The sequence below is a fragment of the Lasioglossum baleicum genome, chromosome 4 (genome assembly GCF_051020765.1).
Source record: "Lasioglossum baleicum chromosome 4, iyLasBale1, whole genome shotgun sequence".
NCBI lineage: Eukaryota > Metazoa > Arthropoda > Insecta > Hymenoptera > Halictidae > Lasioglossum > Lasioglossum baleicum.
In genome coordinates, this window is record NC_134932.1 from 11,916,948 (window position 1) to 11,936,377 (window position 19,430).

Here is a 19,430-nt window from a genome sequence, read left to right on the forward strand (position 1 = left end):
TTTACCGAAGAACTATCGCTGCCCATTCTTACATAACGCCGAGTACACAAGCCTGTCAAACGATACATGTAAAGTTACCTGCCCCAGCCGCGCGAGAAGCACACGCTTTAATTCGGAACCATTAGCGCGCGGCGAATCGATTGCGATTTTCTATCGGGCCGGGTTACGGCCCCGGTTTTTGAAAAATGAGACGCTCTCCGGCTCTCAAAAGTGGTCCTAAAACGCTTGAAAAAATGCCGACAATGTGAATCCATTAATCTTTTCGGGCAGAGCTCGCGCTCCCGTCACCTCTCTTTCTTCGTTTCTCTCTATCTTGCTCTCCTGGACCTGCCTGGCTGCCTCCAGGACATCCCTTTGCACTTACCACCTGGAACAACAACGCTTTTCCAGAACGCCGGGACGATTTACTCTCGCGCGTTTTGCGTTCCACGTGACCGGCCGCTTTCAGTGGACATCGGGAGCAAACTGCGGGAGCCATCTTGAGCAATTGGTAGTCTGGAAATGGTAACCGCGGGGTCTGGGAAAAATTTGGGACTCGGAGAAATGGTGTAGCGTGAGGGACCTTCTGATTGAGCTTGGAGAAGTTAAATGTACAGTGACTCCCGCTAATATTCGGACTCCCTTAAGAAGACGATAACTTTTTCAATATTCTACCATACGATTTGAACTTGTTTGAGGAGTTACAGTAGTGGACAAAAGTTTAAGCATGCTCTAAAAAAGGCGACAACTATTTTAATATTGTACTATACGATTTGAACATTTTTAGGAAGCTAGAGCAATTAGTTTACTACAGGATGTGAAAAGAAATTTTTTCAAAAATTGCAACTGATCGGAATTGTCGAAAAAAAAATACTAAAAGTTGCATTTTTAATTTTTTTATGTGGGCCTATATTGAAAATGTAAAAAATACGTTTTGTAGGTCTGTGTCAATTAAATATGCACTGTGAAAGTTTCATCGAAATCGGTTGATTCGGGGGAAAAACGACAGGCATTGAAAGATGTAAGAATCATTAGATTTATTGCAGTTAGAGAAAATCGTGGAGATCTGCAATTTTTACCATCTTTAAATGTTTGTAGCTCATTGCAACGTCGACCGATTTCGACGAAATTTTCAGAATATGTTTAATTGACACTGATCGTCTCAAAAACGTATTTTTTAAATGTTCAATATAGGCCCACATAAAAAAGTTTAAAATACAATTTTTAGTACTTTTTCAACAATTCCGATCAACTGCAATTTTTAAAAAAATTTCTTTTTGCATCCTGTAGTAAACTAATTGTTCTAGCTTCCCAGAAAGGTCCAAATCGTATAGTACAATATTAAAATAGTTATCGTTTTTTTAGAGGTCCTTAAACTTTTGTCCACTGCTGTAGAACAATTGGTTTGCTACACAACGTGAACAAATTTTTGAGAAAAATTCCAAGCTCTCGGAATTACAGAGAAAATACTACAAGTTATATGTATATTGCAACATTTTTATGTGGGCTTGTATGGAAAATCTGTTATTTTTCTATGTTTGTGTATGATGAAGCATTAATATTCAATCTTTTCACATAATTTCAGGATATATCTAATTTGAGATCTACAATAGTTGACTGTACATGTTTGCAGGAGGAAGAGAATTAAACAAATGTCTCCGTTGCAAAGATAGCTGAAAGTTTAAACAGCAATATCGTAAAGTAGAGAATGTACGATTTACGGTTGTCCGTGCTGCATCTTCAGACGCACCGCCTCCAGTCGGGATAATTAAAGTCGAGCTGCTATATGGAGGCTGAAATATTACCGGGTACTTGACACGTCCAGGCTAGGCAGTGGTAACCTCTTTACCTCCTTTTCTTGGTCTGTATAGACTGCTGCAGAACCATATTATTATTTCCCATATGCGGACTGTGGATTTCTATGCATTTACGACGTATGTAAATTTCTAACATTGAATACTAATTTTCCTCGACAAACATCAAGACTTCGGAAATCAATCGTTTCTCCGTTTGAATTGCTTCGAATTAACCAAATAAAATAGTGAAAAGGATTTCTAAAAAATCACTAATAATTTTATCAAATAGTATTTTACACAAATAAAGTTACACGTCTGTACCAACACATGTGCTACGTCAATGGATCGTGTTGAAAATCGTCCCCAGGAGTCCAACTCGATATAATACGGCGAAGAGTTAATTAAGACAGCAGAAAGGACAAGATCGCAGGTTTCTCCGAGTCGGAGCTGTCGCCCGTGTCGAATCGCGAGCAGGGGAATCGTTAGGCGAAGGGTGAAGCGTGTAAACGTCCCTTGGTCGTTGATTACCGTCCGACGCAGAAGAAAGAAGGAGGTAACTGGGTGAAGGTCGGCCAGCATCCGTGACCCCGACAATTACCATTCGACGCCCTTCGGCCTCGTCTTTCCGAAGACAGTTTGCATACACCGAAAACGCTGCCGCATTGTTCGGAAAGGGCCCCGAACATGGAACGCCGACCCAGAAACGTTCCCCGAGCTAATTGCTTTCGAACGACCCACTGAGATATCCTCCTTCCCGTTGCCAAGGTCCTTCAACATCCTTCGACAGCCGTGCTCCATGCTGGACGAGCCAAGAGTTAGCTAAAAAATCTTCGATTTAAAGTGCCTAAAAATCTGAAAAATCCCGAACGATACTCCAGAATTAAGATCTAGTCAGAGGACGACTTCTTTGGATTTCGGTCGAGCACCAAAAGGATGTCGCGCTAATCCTGGTCGGTTACGATTGCTCAAGGCTTCTGCGAAAGCCTCTGAATCAGTTTTACGACTCACTCCGCCATTATTCGCGATGGTCGGCACCGAACTGGCAACGTAATCCGCTATAAACGCGGATTTTTGTTCGGTCGAAGCGGGGACTTCTTCAGGAACAGTCCGGTTCACGCAAATTGCTTTCGAGCACCGGTGTCAGGTGGTAATTGCCGGTGGGCCCCGGGGTCGCGGGTCGCGTTAACGTCGTTACCATCCTGGCGGACCGATAATTACCGCACTCCCGGTCCCACTTTTCTTTCGTTTTTCTTCGCGCGCGCCGCGTTCGAACTACTGTTGGCCGAGCAGCTGGGACTTTCACTCGGGGATCATAGTGTTTGCTCGAACGTTTCTGCCTCGGAAACTGTTGTCGACTTCTTGTTTCGTGCCGGTGAAACATGTGTTTTCATCGTTCCACCAAAAAGCTTCGCGCTCTTGTCTCGGACTCGAGAAGATTCCGTCAGGGTTGCGTCTGTTGGCTGTCAGGGTTGACGCTGATCAGTCAACGCGCCACTGACACTGTCGTGTTCTTCTATCGTGGTCGTTTGAGTTAAAGGGATCGAGTGCTACAGCTTTTTGTACGACAATTTGTACGGCTCAGAGAGTTCAGCCGAGAGTTTTGAGTGTTGCTGAGTGGCTGTGGTGTTGCTGTCAATGTCGGTCGTAAGAATTGTCTGAAAACGAAATTGATAGAGGTTTTCACTTTTTGATGGACGTCGACGAAAATCGACGAGACTTGCCGAAGCATTTTAAAAAGTTCCATACTTCAACAAAAATATTTAGATGGGACAATGAAATGAAGACGATCTAGGTGCACGAAACAACTTAGCCGTTTTTTGGAGGCTTATAACTCGGCACTGGAGGCAGATGGAGAGATGTAATTTCGTAAACTTGTTAAACGCTATCATGTCTCAATATTTACAAAACATTAATCTTCCAACATTAGTAGGTTCCGAGATATAGGACCTCAAAAATCGCGGTGTTAGGTAGCGGCCAAGTTTGAATAATTTCGCCCTCCATTTAACTCTTTAAAAATTAAATAGCGTTCTTTTAAACTAATTTTTACAAACACGTTTTTCAATATTGCAAAAGGTATTTCTAAGCTAACAAAGTTGATCTCACAACTTTTTACGGCCATAGGAACTTGGCTCCTGTTTACAGGATGTTTTTGTTGGGATTTCATCAATTTTTGTAGAAATTTCATCAATTATCAAGTAGGTATTAAAGAAGAAAATCCTTTTCACACAACTTTTTACGGCCATAGGAACTTGGCTCCTGTTTACAGGTTGTTTTTGTTGGGATTGTATAGACTGAAAGCAGAATTATATGATTGAATTAAAGGGAAGTATATTGTAGATCGTGTATGAATGTCGAAGATTTTCAAAAAGGATCCCCGAACCAGATCGTCCTCGTTTCACCGTCTCATCCGGTCGATCCCGATCCCCGTCGACTGACGGACAACGGAGGAAGGATCAAAAGGGTGACAAGCGAGCCTTTCGAAGGTCGACCTCGATACCTCGGGGTCCCGAGGTGCACAGGGATGTCCCTAGGAGGACACGGTCCCCCTTTTCACGTCGACAAACACGGGAACGTGAGTCAGCAGCGAAATAGAATCTCCGGAGACTCATGCTTTCCGCCCCGAACGGATCCGCTGCCAACACCTCGACGCAGAATACATGCGAAAATAGCCGGGGACCTCCGCTATAGCATCGGGGAACAGCAAGGAAGATCCGTGCGTGAATTCCACCGTGAACCATATCGAATTCTGGCGACGGACCGCGTGTTCAACGAGTTTGTAAATATTTAGAATATCCTGGAAATTGCAGACCGATCGGTCCCTGAAGACTCGCGTACCGAAATATTTTGATTCTTGTTTGCCATCGATCCCCCGAAGAGTTTTATGTTCTTTTATGTCCGTTTCATGGGTTCTAAAAACCATGGTTCTCCGGGGAGTGGACGATTTTTGCAGGAAGACTCGTAAATATATTTTAATATCCTCGTGCAACTGAACATCGTATACTTCAGAAGCCTGCAACGAGAGAAAGTCACTTTTAATTTCTTCGAAGCGAAGGAAAGCCCTTGGAAATGAAAATAGACATGCCGCGGTAATCGTGATAAAAGTGGACACCGATTCTCCGCGGAAAAATCAAAGGCAGCGAGTAAATCATCATCAGGGTGGGCGCGAGAAGAACGTTAGCGTGAAGAACGACGTCCCCGCGCGAATGCGGCGAGGCGAATCGAGCCACACAACCGAGACACGCGAAAACACACCGGCGAATAATCACAGTCAGTTTTTGCACGGTCGAGGGATCATCCTCGACTGTCAGAACGCTTTCCCGTGGAAACCCGTTTCGTTGGAATTCCCCTGGGCTTCGAAAGAGTCGCGGAACCATAGCGAGTTCCGTCGTGATAATGATAAATGGCCGCGCAGTAGTTTACGATTTAATATCAATCTCGGGCCGACCGGCTGCTTATTATCGACCATTAGTAAAGTTTTAATAACGCAATACGCCGCGGTTGGCCCGGGCACCAGGGGTGGGGACCGTCGCGATTTATCACTTTCATCGCTTTATTACCGGCGTTCCCAGCTTCGTTTTACTTGTTGATGGTGACACGAGTCGTTTCGGCTATCGAGGCTTCCGCGAACGTTTCTTCCTTTTTTTTCGCCGTGTTTTAATTGGAGGACGATCGTTATCGACCGGTCGTGCTCCGCCATTTTCGAGTTCTCGTTTGATAAATCGCTCCTGAAGCACACGCGACCGAACTTCGTCTCGATACTTCGCTCGGTGATCTTGATGGGAACGCGGCAAAAATGGTTAACACGAAAGTTCCGATTTTTCTAGGGCAAACTGGAGAAACTGGAACTCGGGTTTCACTCGTTAATGGTTCCGCTCGAGCGGAGTTCGGATCGCTGGATTCCTCAGATTCTTATCTCATGCAAGTGAAATGAGCAGCCGTTGCCGCAATGTGCTCTTAAAATAAGTGGATAAACATTTGGTAAAGAAACGGTGAAAGAATCAGGTCCTAAAACGTATATGAACCGGTACAAATATAAATGTTCTTAAATTCAGAAGATTAACGTTGGTCTCCATGGATTAGGCCCAGAAACATGCAGTATAGTACATTCCACCGCACTTGCCATAAAATCAAACCACCCCCGGTCCAAGTGTTAAATCCTCAGCTCTCGTCGCAGACCATGGAGAGCGTCCCCAAGATCTGGAAGCAGAAGAAGGCCGAAAGTGCTCGAGTAGGCAATATTGTCAGTGTAAGGGTGGCAACGATGCCAAAGCGAGGGTGCGTGTATCCAGGGGGTGGCTGAGAGCGCGTCACCTGGTTTTTCCAGCGTCGGTGTCGCCGTTTCCTCCGGCTCCTCTAGTTTTTCGTTAGGCGGAGGACACGAGGAGACTTATTTCTATTTTTCCGGGGGGCCACTTCATGCCGGCTCCCGGGAGAACGGGACGCACGGTCGAGTGGAATCTGCGAGGGGGTTGAAGGGGCTTTTGCGGATGACGTGGGCGACGCAGGGGAGAGCTGCGAACCTGAAGAGGGAGGGTTTGTCTCCTCGTTTTGCGGCTCGACCTCTCCGTCTTTATCAACGTGGCCGTACCTCGCGGCCTTCCATCCCCTCTCGGCAACCCCCGTTCGCGTCTTCTGGTTACACCGCTTCTTTCTTCGTCTTTTCCGAAACCACCCTCTTCGACCTCCCGTCCCCCGCCCTCCCCCGCGCAGCCCCTGTTTCTACCCCGAGTCTTCGCCGCTCCTCTTCTCTTCCGGCGAAACACGATCAATCACTTTTCCCGGCGAGCCGGCATGACACCCTCCTTTTACACCCTCCACCACCCCCATAGACCCGAAGCTCGTCAACGACGACTCCCCCGCTCTCTCGCGAACCCCCTACCTTCTCATACCCCACCGTCTTTTTTCCCGAGTCCCTCTTCTCGCTACCGAACCGATCCCGATCGCACAGATGACGATCGCCGAGAGATAGCCCGTGAGAGCACCAGCTCGAGCCGCCACGTGCACACAGCTGTCCCCTCGAGGACCTGGAATATTCGGGGGTGGCACCATTGCGATTCCGAGACGCGAGGGTGGCGTGCTTTTGTCGAAACGAATATCCGCGATGGTGCTTTTTTCTGGGGACCATCCGATGGACGAACTTTTCCATCCACGGGGGTGGTTGTTTCAAGTAAGGCCTCCGGGCTGTTGGGGGTTGATTCGGGGTTGAACTATGATTCATTAATTTCCAAATTCGACTTCTCACCATCAACTATTATATTTGAATTTGTTCACATGACTTATGGACAGAAACTTACCCAACAGCACGACAATCGTTGCACCATCTTTGTCGCTCTTCTCCGCCATTTTACAGTCGCGAGTCTTCGGCAACATTCCGCTGGAATCGTTGTGGCACTAAGCAACGGTAGCAGCGTGACGAGGATGAGTAAAAGTAAAATGCAGGATATCTCGTCCTTCTCTCTCGCCGAACGGTTCGCGCCGCGAGAGAGAAGATCGGAGGCTCTCTCGAGGCTGTAGGTATTGTCGTGCCGCGGCAAAACAGAGTGAGTATGCTCTTTGTATAATGACTCGGCGCTTTATATGCTCCGGCTCTCGGAGCCGCGCAGCTGATCGCAAGTAGACGTACTTGACCGAGTGCAGACCGAGACACTTGTGGAGCACTAATATAAACACGCCGCGAAAGAACGCGCCGCGCGCGCGGCCATTACTTTCAATTTGGACCGCATCGGAGACCTTACGTAACGACGAAGAGTCCGCGATATCCCGGCTCCGGCATGCCGATAGAAAGTCGACGTTCTAATGGCTCCTTGTTGTTGGCTTCTAGGTTGCTACATCCCTCGAGTTGCTCGCTCGAAGTGTGCCTAATTCGCTCAGGGGTAACTTCTTTATTATTTACTGAAATAGTGCATCTTTCACTTGAGGGTAATTTATAAGGGTGAAAGTACTGTGTGTTTATTACGTCTCTGCATGTACTACACGAATTATTGATTTGTAATAGTTATTCTTTGCAGCCTTCTCGTTGTTTATACAAACAGCTGATAATTTATTTTAGTGACGATAACGAACCCAAGTGTAAACCGTGTTGGACCGAATATTTACAAGTCGCCCAATTGCAAACCCAATGCGGAGCAGTAAAAACATTGATCGAATTGAAAAAATACTGTTGCGCTGTTCTAAACTCTATAAAATGACTGCAAAAGGAAATGAAAGTCTACGCACCCCCTGTACCCTGCAATTCATACAGACAATTTTAGAATACTAGAACAATAAAGGCAAACTAAAATTGCTAATCAAGAACAAGTCAAAGGCGTGTATTCGATACCACATGAAAACCAAACACACGAGACAATCCTCCAACAAGACATCATATCCCATAATTTTTCTGCCTCCTCCACTCACCCTCGTGCTAACCCTCGAACCCTTCCATCCTCCTCCCCAACCCGAAAACCGCTAGAAAATGCAACCATCATCGCCGGGAATCGACGATCCTCGAATCTCGCCCGAAATCCTCGGAACTATGCGATCAGCCCTCAATTAGGACCGGCTCTGTCATTTAACCCCGTTCGAACTCAATAAAGTCGGCGTGCGTTCGATCGGCATGGTTTCGGTGTCGAGCCGTTGACCACGCTGCTAAGATGGGTTTCCTCAGGATGGAGGCGGGTTAAGGAGAGATCTGTAGGAGTGACTATACGGTTCCTGTATAGGTACCCTCGAGTATGGCCCCATAAGGGCACGGGATCCACGGTTTCCGTGGCAGGGGTTGGTCTCGTGGTTCGCCGGTGGTGGGGCATGGGATCGGGGAGAGGGAGAGCGAACGACGAAGAGAGGGGCTTGTCCCCGGCTCGAAGCCAGCCGGCGGCCTCGTCGAGAACCTGGAGGGAGTTGGGAACAAGCCGGAGTTGCCAGACGAGTTTCTGCCGAGGCAGGACGAGCTCACTTTCATGGCTCTCTGACAGCTTGGCCGGTCGACGCGATTTCCGTTCGTTGGTGCACCGTTGTACGACCACAGTGCGCGGCTCTGTCGAACCCGAAAAGAAATCCGAACGCAATTCTAGTGATCTCCTTGGTACTGAAACGAAAAAAACTCTCGGTGCTCTACGGACACTTTCAACGAAGTTCGAACGGTGGACATTGTGTACGAAAGGCACCTTGTTGGGGCGGCTAATCGTCTTTTGGAAGTGCTGTTGTGTGAACTCGCCGATCCTGAAGAGTTTGTAATCGGAAGCGCAAGCATTGGAGAGGGATTGGTGACCGTTGCACGGGAGGTTCGCTGAAAGAAGTTGGTGCACCTGCCGCAGTGGTTCTCGCGGCGCCACTCACGTGTTGCATGCGTGCCTTGCTATCCATCATGGTCGCGGGTAACGGGCGACTCTGATTGGTCCGGCGGCGGGTCACGTGGTATGGTAATTGAGCCTCGGTGGGCGGGGAGGAGCGATCGAGGCCGCGGAGGCTCGCGGAGGATCGCGAGCTCGGCGGAAGGAGAGAAGAGGAGAGGATAAGCAGCTGTCCGCCGGGAGTCCGCTGCTCTTCGTGGTCCCTCTCTCTCTTTCTCTCTCTTCTCTCCCCCTGGTGGTGTCTCCATTTTACCCGGTGGTCGTCGTCTCGGCTCTCACCCTTTCCCCCGTCGGGAGGAAAAAGTCACCCCGTGCCGGGCACAGGCTACGCAGGGGGAGAGGGATGTCGACCACGGGCCTTGGTGCAGTGTGGTGTGTGCGCTTCCGATACAATGAATATTAACATGGAGCCTAACTCTGTGAGCTAAGAGCTGCCGCGACAGCAGAGGACAGTGTCCGCCAAGGTGCGAACGTGTTGGAAAGTTTCGAGGAAAGGGGACGCAGTGTTGTTCCAGCGGGAACCGTCGTCGCGAAGATGAGTTCGTTCTTGATGAACCCGTCCGCCGGCGGTGGATACCATCATCACCAGCACCAGCAGGCCGCTGGGGCGCATCATCTTGCCGCGACCTCGGTCATGGTGGACCCTAAGTTCCCTCCTAGCGAGGAGTATAGTCAAAGCAATTATATCCCGTCGACCGGTGCGGAGTTTTTCCCGGCCAGCGGAGGCGGCCACCACCTGAACCATCCGCAGTCTCATCAGCTGCAGTACGGCTACCATCAGCATCATCATCAAGCCGCGTCGACCCCTTACGGCGCGTCCTCCGCGGTGCAGTTGAACGGTGGCTATGCCGGTTACGGAGGCTACTATGGACCTCATCATCCCCATCACCAAGTGCACGCGGTGCACCATGCGAGCCTGCATCCTCATCATCACGCGGTCGGAGCCCTGGCAATGCCACCGGAGGCTCAGCAACCGCCGCTCACGTGTCCATCCGCGATGTCTCAACAACAGCCCCAGCAACAACCACCTGTGTCCGCGTCCACAGTTCTCGGATCCACGCCGCTCAGCCCTGGAATTATGCAGAATCACGTGCAGCCACCGCCTCCACCGCCCGATAGTCTTCAGCATCACCAGCCGCCGAGTCAGCACGATAGCAACGCCTGTAGTCCTGCCAGCTCCGGTCAACTGCACCGAGATAACTCGCCGGAGCTGCAACAGCAATCGACAGGCCAACAGTCGCAGCATATACAGAACGCGCAGCAACAACAGTCGCAGAGCCAACAACAGTCCCAGCAACAGCTTCACGTGGACGACGGGTCCGATCAGGATGACATGGAGGACGATCAGATGATGGACGGATCGCCGGGCATGATGGAGGATGACGATGACGACGAGGAGAACGGAGACCGAGTGATTTATCCGTGGATGAAGAAGATCCACGTCGCTGGCGTCGGTGAGTCGAGGTCTTGAGGGAATGATCGGGACCGGGGGTTGGGGGCTTGTTAGGCAGCGATTCCGAGGGTGGCTTCGCTACTTAGCGTTGTAGCATTCGGATTAGGTGTTAAACTGTCTTTTGAGGAACCGTTTGAAAGAGCGACGCGAATATAGAGCGGGTTAGGTTATAGTATTGAAATCTGGTATCACATATTGTTTGCCTTGACGAATAAATTGTATAAATCCAAAATTTTCTAAGAACATTGAGATTTTCAGTGGATGATTGAATTTTCAGAGCTACAGTATGGAAATATGTATATTTTATGCCCATGAGATGGAAAATATCAATTCTCTATTAAAGAAAAATGAATAAGAATTCAGCGCAGCTAGGTTATCAATTAAAAATTGTTTATATCAAGATCGAATTGTCCAGGCACCTCTATTAATTCGATCACCCATTGTAGTTTATAAAAATCGAGGATGAGTATACAATGCAGTTCAGAAAGGCAGTAGGAAATTAGTGTGACTGATTGCGAAGTCGGAAAGGCAGCGAACAAGTAGAAGTTGCCGCCCGTCGGAAGCCTGTCTTGCGAGAAGTTGGGCTTATCCACTTGGAAACCTTGCTGAGCGCACTGTAACGTCCTCATTGTCTTCTTCGATCAATCCTTTTCATCCAGAATTACTTAAATATTACTGATACATTTTCGAACACAGCATCCAATGAGATCTAATTATTTTAGAGTACAATTTCCACGATTTTATTAAATCTCCAACAGCACAAATGTTCTCGAAATGATTTCAAAGGGAGCAGCAAGGTGCGCAACAAAAGAACGCGGGGATCATTGCAAAGCTAACCTGTTAGACTGATACATTGCGGTCGCAAGGTGACACGTTACCGAAAAGCCGGAAGACTGATGAGCCGCAATTTATCGTTGCACCTTCCGATCACCTGCGCTAGATTCTCTCCCATCTCTTCACCATTCGGTTACGCTTAAGCAGCGTTCCGTCATCCTTCATGTCCCTGTTGATGTCACCGAAAGAAACAGGAAATTTGAAAAGCGACCCGAAATATACACGAACCGAACAAATTGCCAACAGTCTATTCTCGGTGGGGTAAACAGTCTTTCACGCCAGGAAACGCACTTTGTATTGGAACACGAAACTACACTGAACCGAAATTATGGAACCATCGAGTTAACAATGTTTTCGCAAGTGCAGGAGAATAAAATAGAAGTTGAATTTGTAAACGTTAAAACACGAGAAAAGATGTTTGAGCGAACGCAATATTTTTCTTGGTTCTATTTTTGTGAAAGTCTCCAAGGACATTGCAATTTAGATTGCTCGGATAATTGTACGTTATTTTTCTGTGAACTAAATTTACAACGAGTTAAAAATTCTCGGAACAGTGGGGTTTTTTTATCGGCAATCTACAATTGCGACAGAAATAGTGTTCCGCCGCAAAGGCGTCGATAAAAATGGCGCCGGTCGAGCGCGCGTCGAGCTACGGTAGGCGTTTCGCAGAAGGATTATGAATCTTCAAAGGGAATTTTTGCAACGTAATATCCTTCAGAATTGGGCTGCCTTTGCAGCCTCAAATTTCTATTCGGTTTTGACCCGGGGAAACTGCTGTTCATTCCAGCTTGCAACTATTCCTTTTGAGCCACGCTCTACGGGGATATAGGATCGCCGTGAAGCCGAATATCATAATTCATGTTTCCAGGTAACAAAAAAATCGCGGTGAAAGAGACACGCGGCGTGTTGTCCGCGAAATGAGCTTTTTGGAACGTTGTTCCGCAGCTGTAACGTTGCGTCTCTCAATAATTCTTTTTTAACAACCGTTACTTGTCTCCGAACAAATCCACACGATTTTTAAATGTGTATAAATATCTGAAACAAGAAGTTGCACATTTCAGTGTCTCTCTACTGTGCGTAATATTGTTGCAACGGTCCTGAACAGTTTTTCTTTGTCTCCGAACCGAACCAGGTAATTCTGGAATCTATAGACATAATTCTAGTATTTATTTTCAAACAATATCTCATTGGTTTCCTGTAATTTATTAACATTGTGGAAGGCCATCGCCTTGTACAGTGGCAGCCATATTGCCAACGCAGCGCCAATAGTGATACTGAAGCTATACATCCATCCGCAATTCGTTCGAAATCCTGGAAATTGCCCTAATAATTTTATTCTTCAAACAATTAATGTCTCTCAAATCAAGTTTTGTGAATACTACACAATTAAAAACTGAAAGACTACACTACTTCCTCACATACAAAAATGATTACCGATAGAAATGTTCAAACCGTAGTTCACATTAATTAACCTGTACATAGAATTTTGCTGATGCACATAAAAATGAAATTGCAGTCGATAAAAATACAAAAGAGCGTCCAGCAGCCGAACGCAGTCCGAGAATTGGACTCATTTAGCTCGTTAGGTTTCCAGGAACAAAACAATCCCCGAAATTCCATCCATCGTCCCTAATTGTCACATTCGCGGGCGCATGAAGCCTGTCAGCGTTCAAGAAGCTCTCCGGACGTCTCTCATTCGACTTGACATCCGCTGCCAAACTTTCCTGTCTTCCGAGCCCGTCCAATTTCCACAGAAGACGTGTCTCGTGGCTCGTCAGCAAACAGCAGTTAGTTTTTCGGTCGAGTATAGTTGGTCTGCGGATCCTCTCTGTTGTCCATGAGGCCTGTGGCATGCGAGACTGCAATCTCTTTCCCCTTTTGACCGAGGCCTGGTCACCGGACGCTGCTGTTAGGAGAGGGACCGACGGTCAGCTTCGGAATGGAATGTGTCTGCACAGATTCTAAACTGAACTCGCTCCCATGTTTCCTCTATCGAGTCCTCCGGACCACCAAGAAACGCTTCTAGCCCTGCCACTACGGGGATTGACGTTGCTTGATAGGGACCATGGAATCGACGCACGAATCTTACCGTCTGTGTCACCGTGACGATTGTTGCTGTGATAACTCTCTTTCGGACTACGCTCGACTCCTCTCCAGTGCTGGAATTGCTGGATCTTCGTGTCTAACATGAAAAATTTGATTGGAAAATTTTTACGATTTTTCCAGAACGATTTTAGGGGGATATTTCAAAGAACAAATGTTTCTTTCAAGGGGGAACAAATTTTTGTCATCATGTAACGAAAGAACAAACAAATTTTTATATATTTATTATGTGCACAAATTCACACAATTTTTCCAAAGCGATTTTAGGGAAATATTTGAAAGAACAAATGTTTCATTTAAGAGGGAGCACATTTTTGTCATCGTACAAGGAAAGAACGAACAAATCTTTATATGTGCACAAATTCACACAATTTTTCCAGAGCGATTTTAGGGGAATATTTGAAAGAACAAATTTTTCATTCAAGGAGGAGCAAATTTTTGTCGTCTTGCAAGAAAACAACAAACAAATTTTTATATGTGCACAAATTCACACACCTTTACTAGAGCGATTTTGTGGGACAATTGAGGGAACAAATGTTTAATTGAAGAGGGACTAAATTTTTGTTATCGTGCAAGGAAAGAACAAACAAATTTTTATATGTGCACAAATTTACACAACTTTACTAGAGCGATTTTGCGGGACAATTGAGGGAACAAATGTTCAATTGAAGAGGGGACAAATTTTTATACGTGGATAAATTCACGTAAGATCAAAGATGGACTGAAGAAATCACTTTTCCAGCACCATAGAAACGGAATGAAGATTTCAATCATCAAATCTGAATCAAAGGTCGACTGATATTCCTCCCAGTCTGGTATTGATAGAGTTTAATTGCTCCAGGTTGTGGCACAACCGTTCTCGAACATTTCGTTCGGTATGAAAGACGTCTGCCCATAATCCTCGTTCAAGTTCGTCCACCATCGAACGGATCGGCCTTGGGTAACATTGGTCCGCCGATTGTGAAATGTAGAGCCGGTTATATTATTACACTTCTCTCTCTCGAGGGAGCGTCGGTTCGTTTCGTTGGTGTACGCGACGTGTCTCTTTATCTGTTACAATCGGCGATCGCGCGTTTTGCAGATGGAAACGACGAACGATCGTTCTCAGTTTAGTTCGAAGGGATTGACACTGGAGCCGGTCGTAAAATAATGGCTGGTTGTCGCGAGGTAAACGCTCGCTGCTGTCAAGCCACCTGACGGGATGCTAATTTATTTGTTGTGCTAATAGCCGATTTATTATTTTCTTAGCTGAAAAATGCTTGTCTCAATTCGAGACGGTTCTCTGTGAAAATGTTGTTAGAGGACAAAGTAAGTAACGAATTAATTGTCTGAATAATTAGAAAATTAGCTACTGGAATCCTGTTAATAGAATTCTTAACGATTGTGCTGTCTGGAATAATGTTCTTTGGAGGAATTATAAGATTGTGATACTGGAAGTTTTCTGTCTGTAAATTATCAAATAATTTATCTTTTCCCTTGGAGAAAATATTCGCAGTCTCCGAGCATAATTATTGGGAAAAGTTTACAAGGAAAATGCGAAGGGGACGCCAGGTGTACCCAAGAGATTATTCAAGGGTTTGTTTGCCAGTTATTTGCACTTCGAGTGTACTAACTTGGAGATAAGAATAATGGAAACATGAGCGAAAAGGACGATTCTTGCATACCAAACAGCGAATTATGCGATATTATTGACGAATGATGCTACCAGCGAACGTGGACACGTATTGCGCCATTTTGTAGTAACGCGGCAAGGTCAAAACGGTTACGTGTTTCCCCTGTGTGTGCATACTTGGGAAAATTGTTTTCATCGATGGACAGCGCCTGGAGACTTTGATAAATCAATGTAAAAAATGGGTGTACACCTTTGGAACAGAGAGCCCGTGTAAATGCATATTCATACGTGTTTTCTATGCGTACCCATGTACTTACATCGATTTTATCGGGGCATGTTTTATTTATTAAAGTGAGTGATACTCCGTTTTTTAGAAAAGTGGTGGGAGCCAAGCAACAGTTGCATTATTCACCGAGTATAGTTTCTAGCGGTTGTTGTATATTTCGTTTAACTTGTATTCAATACTTTTGAAAAATTTGTTAACCGATTCGTGGGCTTGGGAAATTATTGTTAATTAGAGTTCTACGTTTCTAAGAATTTAGCTGTATGCTTATTATATCTTCGGTTGAAGCGAGATTGCTTCCAAGCGTCGGGTCCCGTCGCTACCGTCGCGAACTGTTTCATTCGCCAACTGCTGCGTGTATTATACTGCCATGAATTTTAACAAGAACTCTACATCAATTGCAAACGAACAGGAAACAAACCGATGTTCCTTTCTCCCTCCACTAATCTCAGTGAATCGAACATTTATACCATACGCGCATAAAATCCACAGTTTAATCACTCCAAAAGTAAATTTTCCAAAAGCACCAGCACTAGGCTGCGGATCTTACAAAATAAAAATCGCCTGTCCTGAAGCTTTCGGTCCCGAAATGCTGGAACTCCGATCAGCCAACTGACCCTGTGAATTTCCATGTTCCAGCAAACGGCTCGTACCAACCGGGCATGGAGCCGAAACGCCAGCGCACGGCGTACACGAGGCACCAGATCCTGGAGCTGGAGAAGGAGTTCCACTACAATAGGTACCTGACGAGACGGCGACGGATCGAGATCGCTCACACGCTGGTGTTGTCGGAGCGGCAGATAAAGATCTGGTTCCAGAACCGTCGGATGAAGTGGAAGAAGGACAACAAGCTGCCGAACACGAAGAACGTTCGCAGGAAGAACGCGAACGGCCAATCCTCAGGCTCGTCGGCCTCGGCATCGAAATCGTCGAAGACTTCGGGGTCCAGGAGCAAGCTGCCAACAGGAAACAACAACAGCCAGAGGAAGAACAACAACAACTCGCCGTCGAGTGGGATTGATAGCAGTTTGGACTCGAGCGTCGGCTTGGACATGGGGGACGTTCATGCGGTGAACGCGGCCCTTCCGCATACGAACGTGGTGCATCCGAGTTTCCAAGGTCACCCGCATCCCCTGGCCCATCTACAGGCCCAGCTGAGTCATCATCACGTGAGCGGGATGATGGAGGGCCCGACGGGGGGACCGTTGGGCCACATAGGCTCCGGAAGCATCAGCCCCCTCGCACCGGCCACCAGCCCGTCAGGACTATCGCAGGTCACGGCTCCCATCCCGCCGTCGGCGATAAAGTCTGATTATGGTTTAACGGCGCTGTAACATCCGTCCGTGGGACTGGAATACGTGAGCACGCTGGATTTGTACCCGAGGAGCCTAACCGTCAGCTCCTAGGGACTCTGGAGCCGCGAGACGATCCGAGCTGGATGGTCTAACTGTAACGATGACTTGGAAGTCTCGTCGAACTGTGTACCACCGTGAGACTTGGGACGGGGTTGGAGGTAGCTATGATAGCTACCGCAGGGTCTAGGAGAAGCTGGGAGCTGGTTGACGCTGATGGAGCCCACTGGTTGATCCAGTTCGAGGTTTCTTATAGTCACTAGCTCAGTTAATGTTAAATCGACACGTTCTTTTTACCGTCGGCTATTTTGTTTCTTCAGGGACGAATTCTTTAAAGTTCATAGACAATAGAGTATGGGTCTCTTTCCAAAATCGGATTTCTCGGAAACTCGTGAAGAGAAACGACTTTCGGATTCGTGTATGATCAAATTCACGTTGACCAGTGGGCCCCAGCAATCCTTCAATTAAAATTGTTTCGAAACTTCGGTTCCGAAGAGTTGATAGCGCTCGGTAATTAAAATGGAACTAGTGAATTGGAAACTTGGGGGATGGTGGACGCAGCTGTGCTTCTAGACGACACTCGAGTCTCTGGTACATTGAAACAAATGATGACTGTTTGAACCGTTGCAACCATTGCGTTTTCTATCGGGGAAGGAAGTGATGCGCTTATTCCAGTTGTCTCCGAGACACTGCGAGTCGCTTCGTGTCCCGAACCTGAAGATCCTCTATCCTCTGGACTGTGCTTGAAGACAACGTGTGACGAACTGGAAGACTTTTCGAGTGTTTTCGAGTGCAAGAATGTAGTACTTGAAGGCAATTGACTATCGGAAGTGGACTTTCGGAGATCCGGTGTGAAATAAGTGCAGGCGAAATGATCGGAACGTTGTGAACGGTTCGGGCGGCGATGACGTTCGAGTCTGAGACTGAATATGTGAGAAGCTTCCGACCTGGTACGTTCGAATTGCTTTTTTCTATTTCGATAGTGATTTCGATGCTCCAGCAGACCTAACCACTTTTATGCATTCATGGAAAACTCAATTTTGCACACACTGATTTAGCAAAGATTTTTCTTTTATTTTTAAAAGTGAAGGGACCTTCTCAACAGCAAAAAGTTTTCGTCTAGCTCACTAATGAAAATCATGCGCATAAAAACGGGAGGTCTGCTCATTAAAAAATTATAGAAATTGTACGAAAAGGCACCGTCATCCCCTAATCTTCAACAACGCGAACAGTTCACCAGAAGCTGATCTAACCAATCGTCCCCAACGATAAAAACAGCTCTCGTTCAGAAAAGGAACAGGTTTGTTCCTTGCTACTGTAAATAAGTACACCCGGACACTTGATTGTGTATATGTATAGTCGTGTAAAGAAAGTCTTATCGCTATTGTGATTAAACCGTGCTTCGTATGCTATTACCTAAGTGTGCGACCTGTCGAGTGTTGGAGCGACTGTCGATTGTGCTTTATTTAATGGACGAGACGAAGCTTTCGCGAATTCGTGAGAAACGACGAGGTGACGTGAGAAATTTTGCGGTCGCGAATACTCGGTATTAGCTTAGTGCTAGAGCACCAGTAGACGTTTGTTTTCCCAGGAGAATGTCTGTTTTCGGTGTCGATCGTGTTCGATCGATCAGGCTGACGAAGCCGATGGAAATGAATCGCGAAGTAGAAGCTTCCTCGTCGTCGTCAGACGCGATTTTTCCCCGACTTCGGAGATTCAGGTTTGCGAATCGCTCACGTCACACAAGCACCCTGTAAATATTGAACCCCCGGAACCACGAGATGACGTCTATTTTTGTCGAGAACGTACAGAGAACGACCAAGTTTAGTGTAAAGTTAGGCTAGAGACCTGACTCGGACCGGAAGCGTGTACTATGACGACGCGACGAGTAGCAATCAAACGATTAAATGCACAGAGCCGCTGTGACGATATACCAAAACGATGTTTATCAGATTATTATTATTATAGGGAAACGTAGAGATGTTAAGATTTATGCGACACCGTTCATTCTAAAGAATGCCCGAGAGTGAATATGCGTGCGCGCGTGTGTGAACGAGAGTGAGAGAGAAAGATTATAGTGTAATTAGCGAGTTCTAAGGGCGCACGAGTTTACGAGAACATTCTATTAAGTGTGACATTATATTCCTTGATATTCTATCGATAATGTATATAGCCTGTACGATAAGAACCGTATTTGGGCACACTCCGATGCTTATGTTTATATTGATCGTAGAGACCGATCAAATACAATCGTGAAGTAAATAAATCAATAAATAAATGTTTCATAATTTACGATAACGCCGTGTTTCTTGGACGATACGACCACCTATCCAACTTTTAGCCCAATCCAATTTATTTATTTTGGAAATCTGATAGAGAAAATATCTGCTAAATTATTTCGGGGTTGTTTCACCCCCTAGCATTATGTAACAGCAGAATAAATAATTCTGTACATTTTACACAAATTTATGTTCGGAAACAATTGATATACCATTTTGGAAGTCGTGCAAATTTTTATTCTTGTTGTGTATACTCGTCGAAGTTATTACCTCACGTAAATTTGGAACTCCTGAAAATGGGAGTCACCATTAATTCTGTGTTCCAGACTTAACAATCTCATTCGTGCTTTTCTGAGAATAATGAAACACTAGTTGAAGCCGGGACAGTATCGATTGGTTTCAAGTATT

At 46.3% G+C, this 19,430-nt stretch overlaps 1 protein-coding gene across 1 annotated transcript; it reads left to right on the top strand.

Annotated features, from left to right (window-relative positions):
• The first annotated feature begins 8,651 nt into the window (after nt 1-8,651).
• Nucleotides 8,652-19,223, top strand: Dfd (homeotic protein deformed). The gene is made up of 2 exons (XM_076422047.1): nt 8,652-10,560; nt 16,031-19,223. The coding sequence occupies exons 1-2, from the start codon at nt 9,642-9,644 to the stop codon at nt 16,723-16,725; spliced, it is 1,614 nt and encodes a 537-aa protein (XP_076278162.1). The 5' UTR covers nt 8,652-9,641; the 3' UTR covers nt 16,726-19,223.
• Nucleotides 19,224-19,430: the final 207 nt, after the last annotated feature.

Excerpts from the sequence above, each read along its gene's own strand:
- Dfd (XM_076422047.1), top strand. The coding sequence starts at position 9,642 with ATGAGTTCGTTCTTGATGAACCCGTCCGCCGGCGGTGGATACCATCAT. Across the intron at positions 10,561-16,030 it reads GATCCACGTCGCTGGCGTCG|CAAACGGCTCGTACCAACCG; the intron begins GTGAGTCGAGGT and ends TCCATGTTCCAG.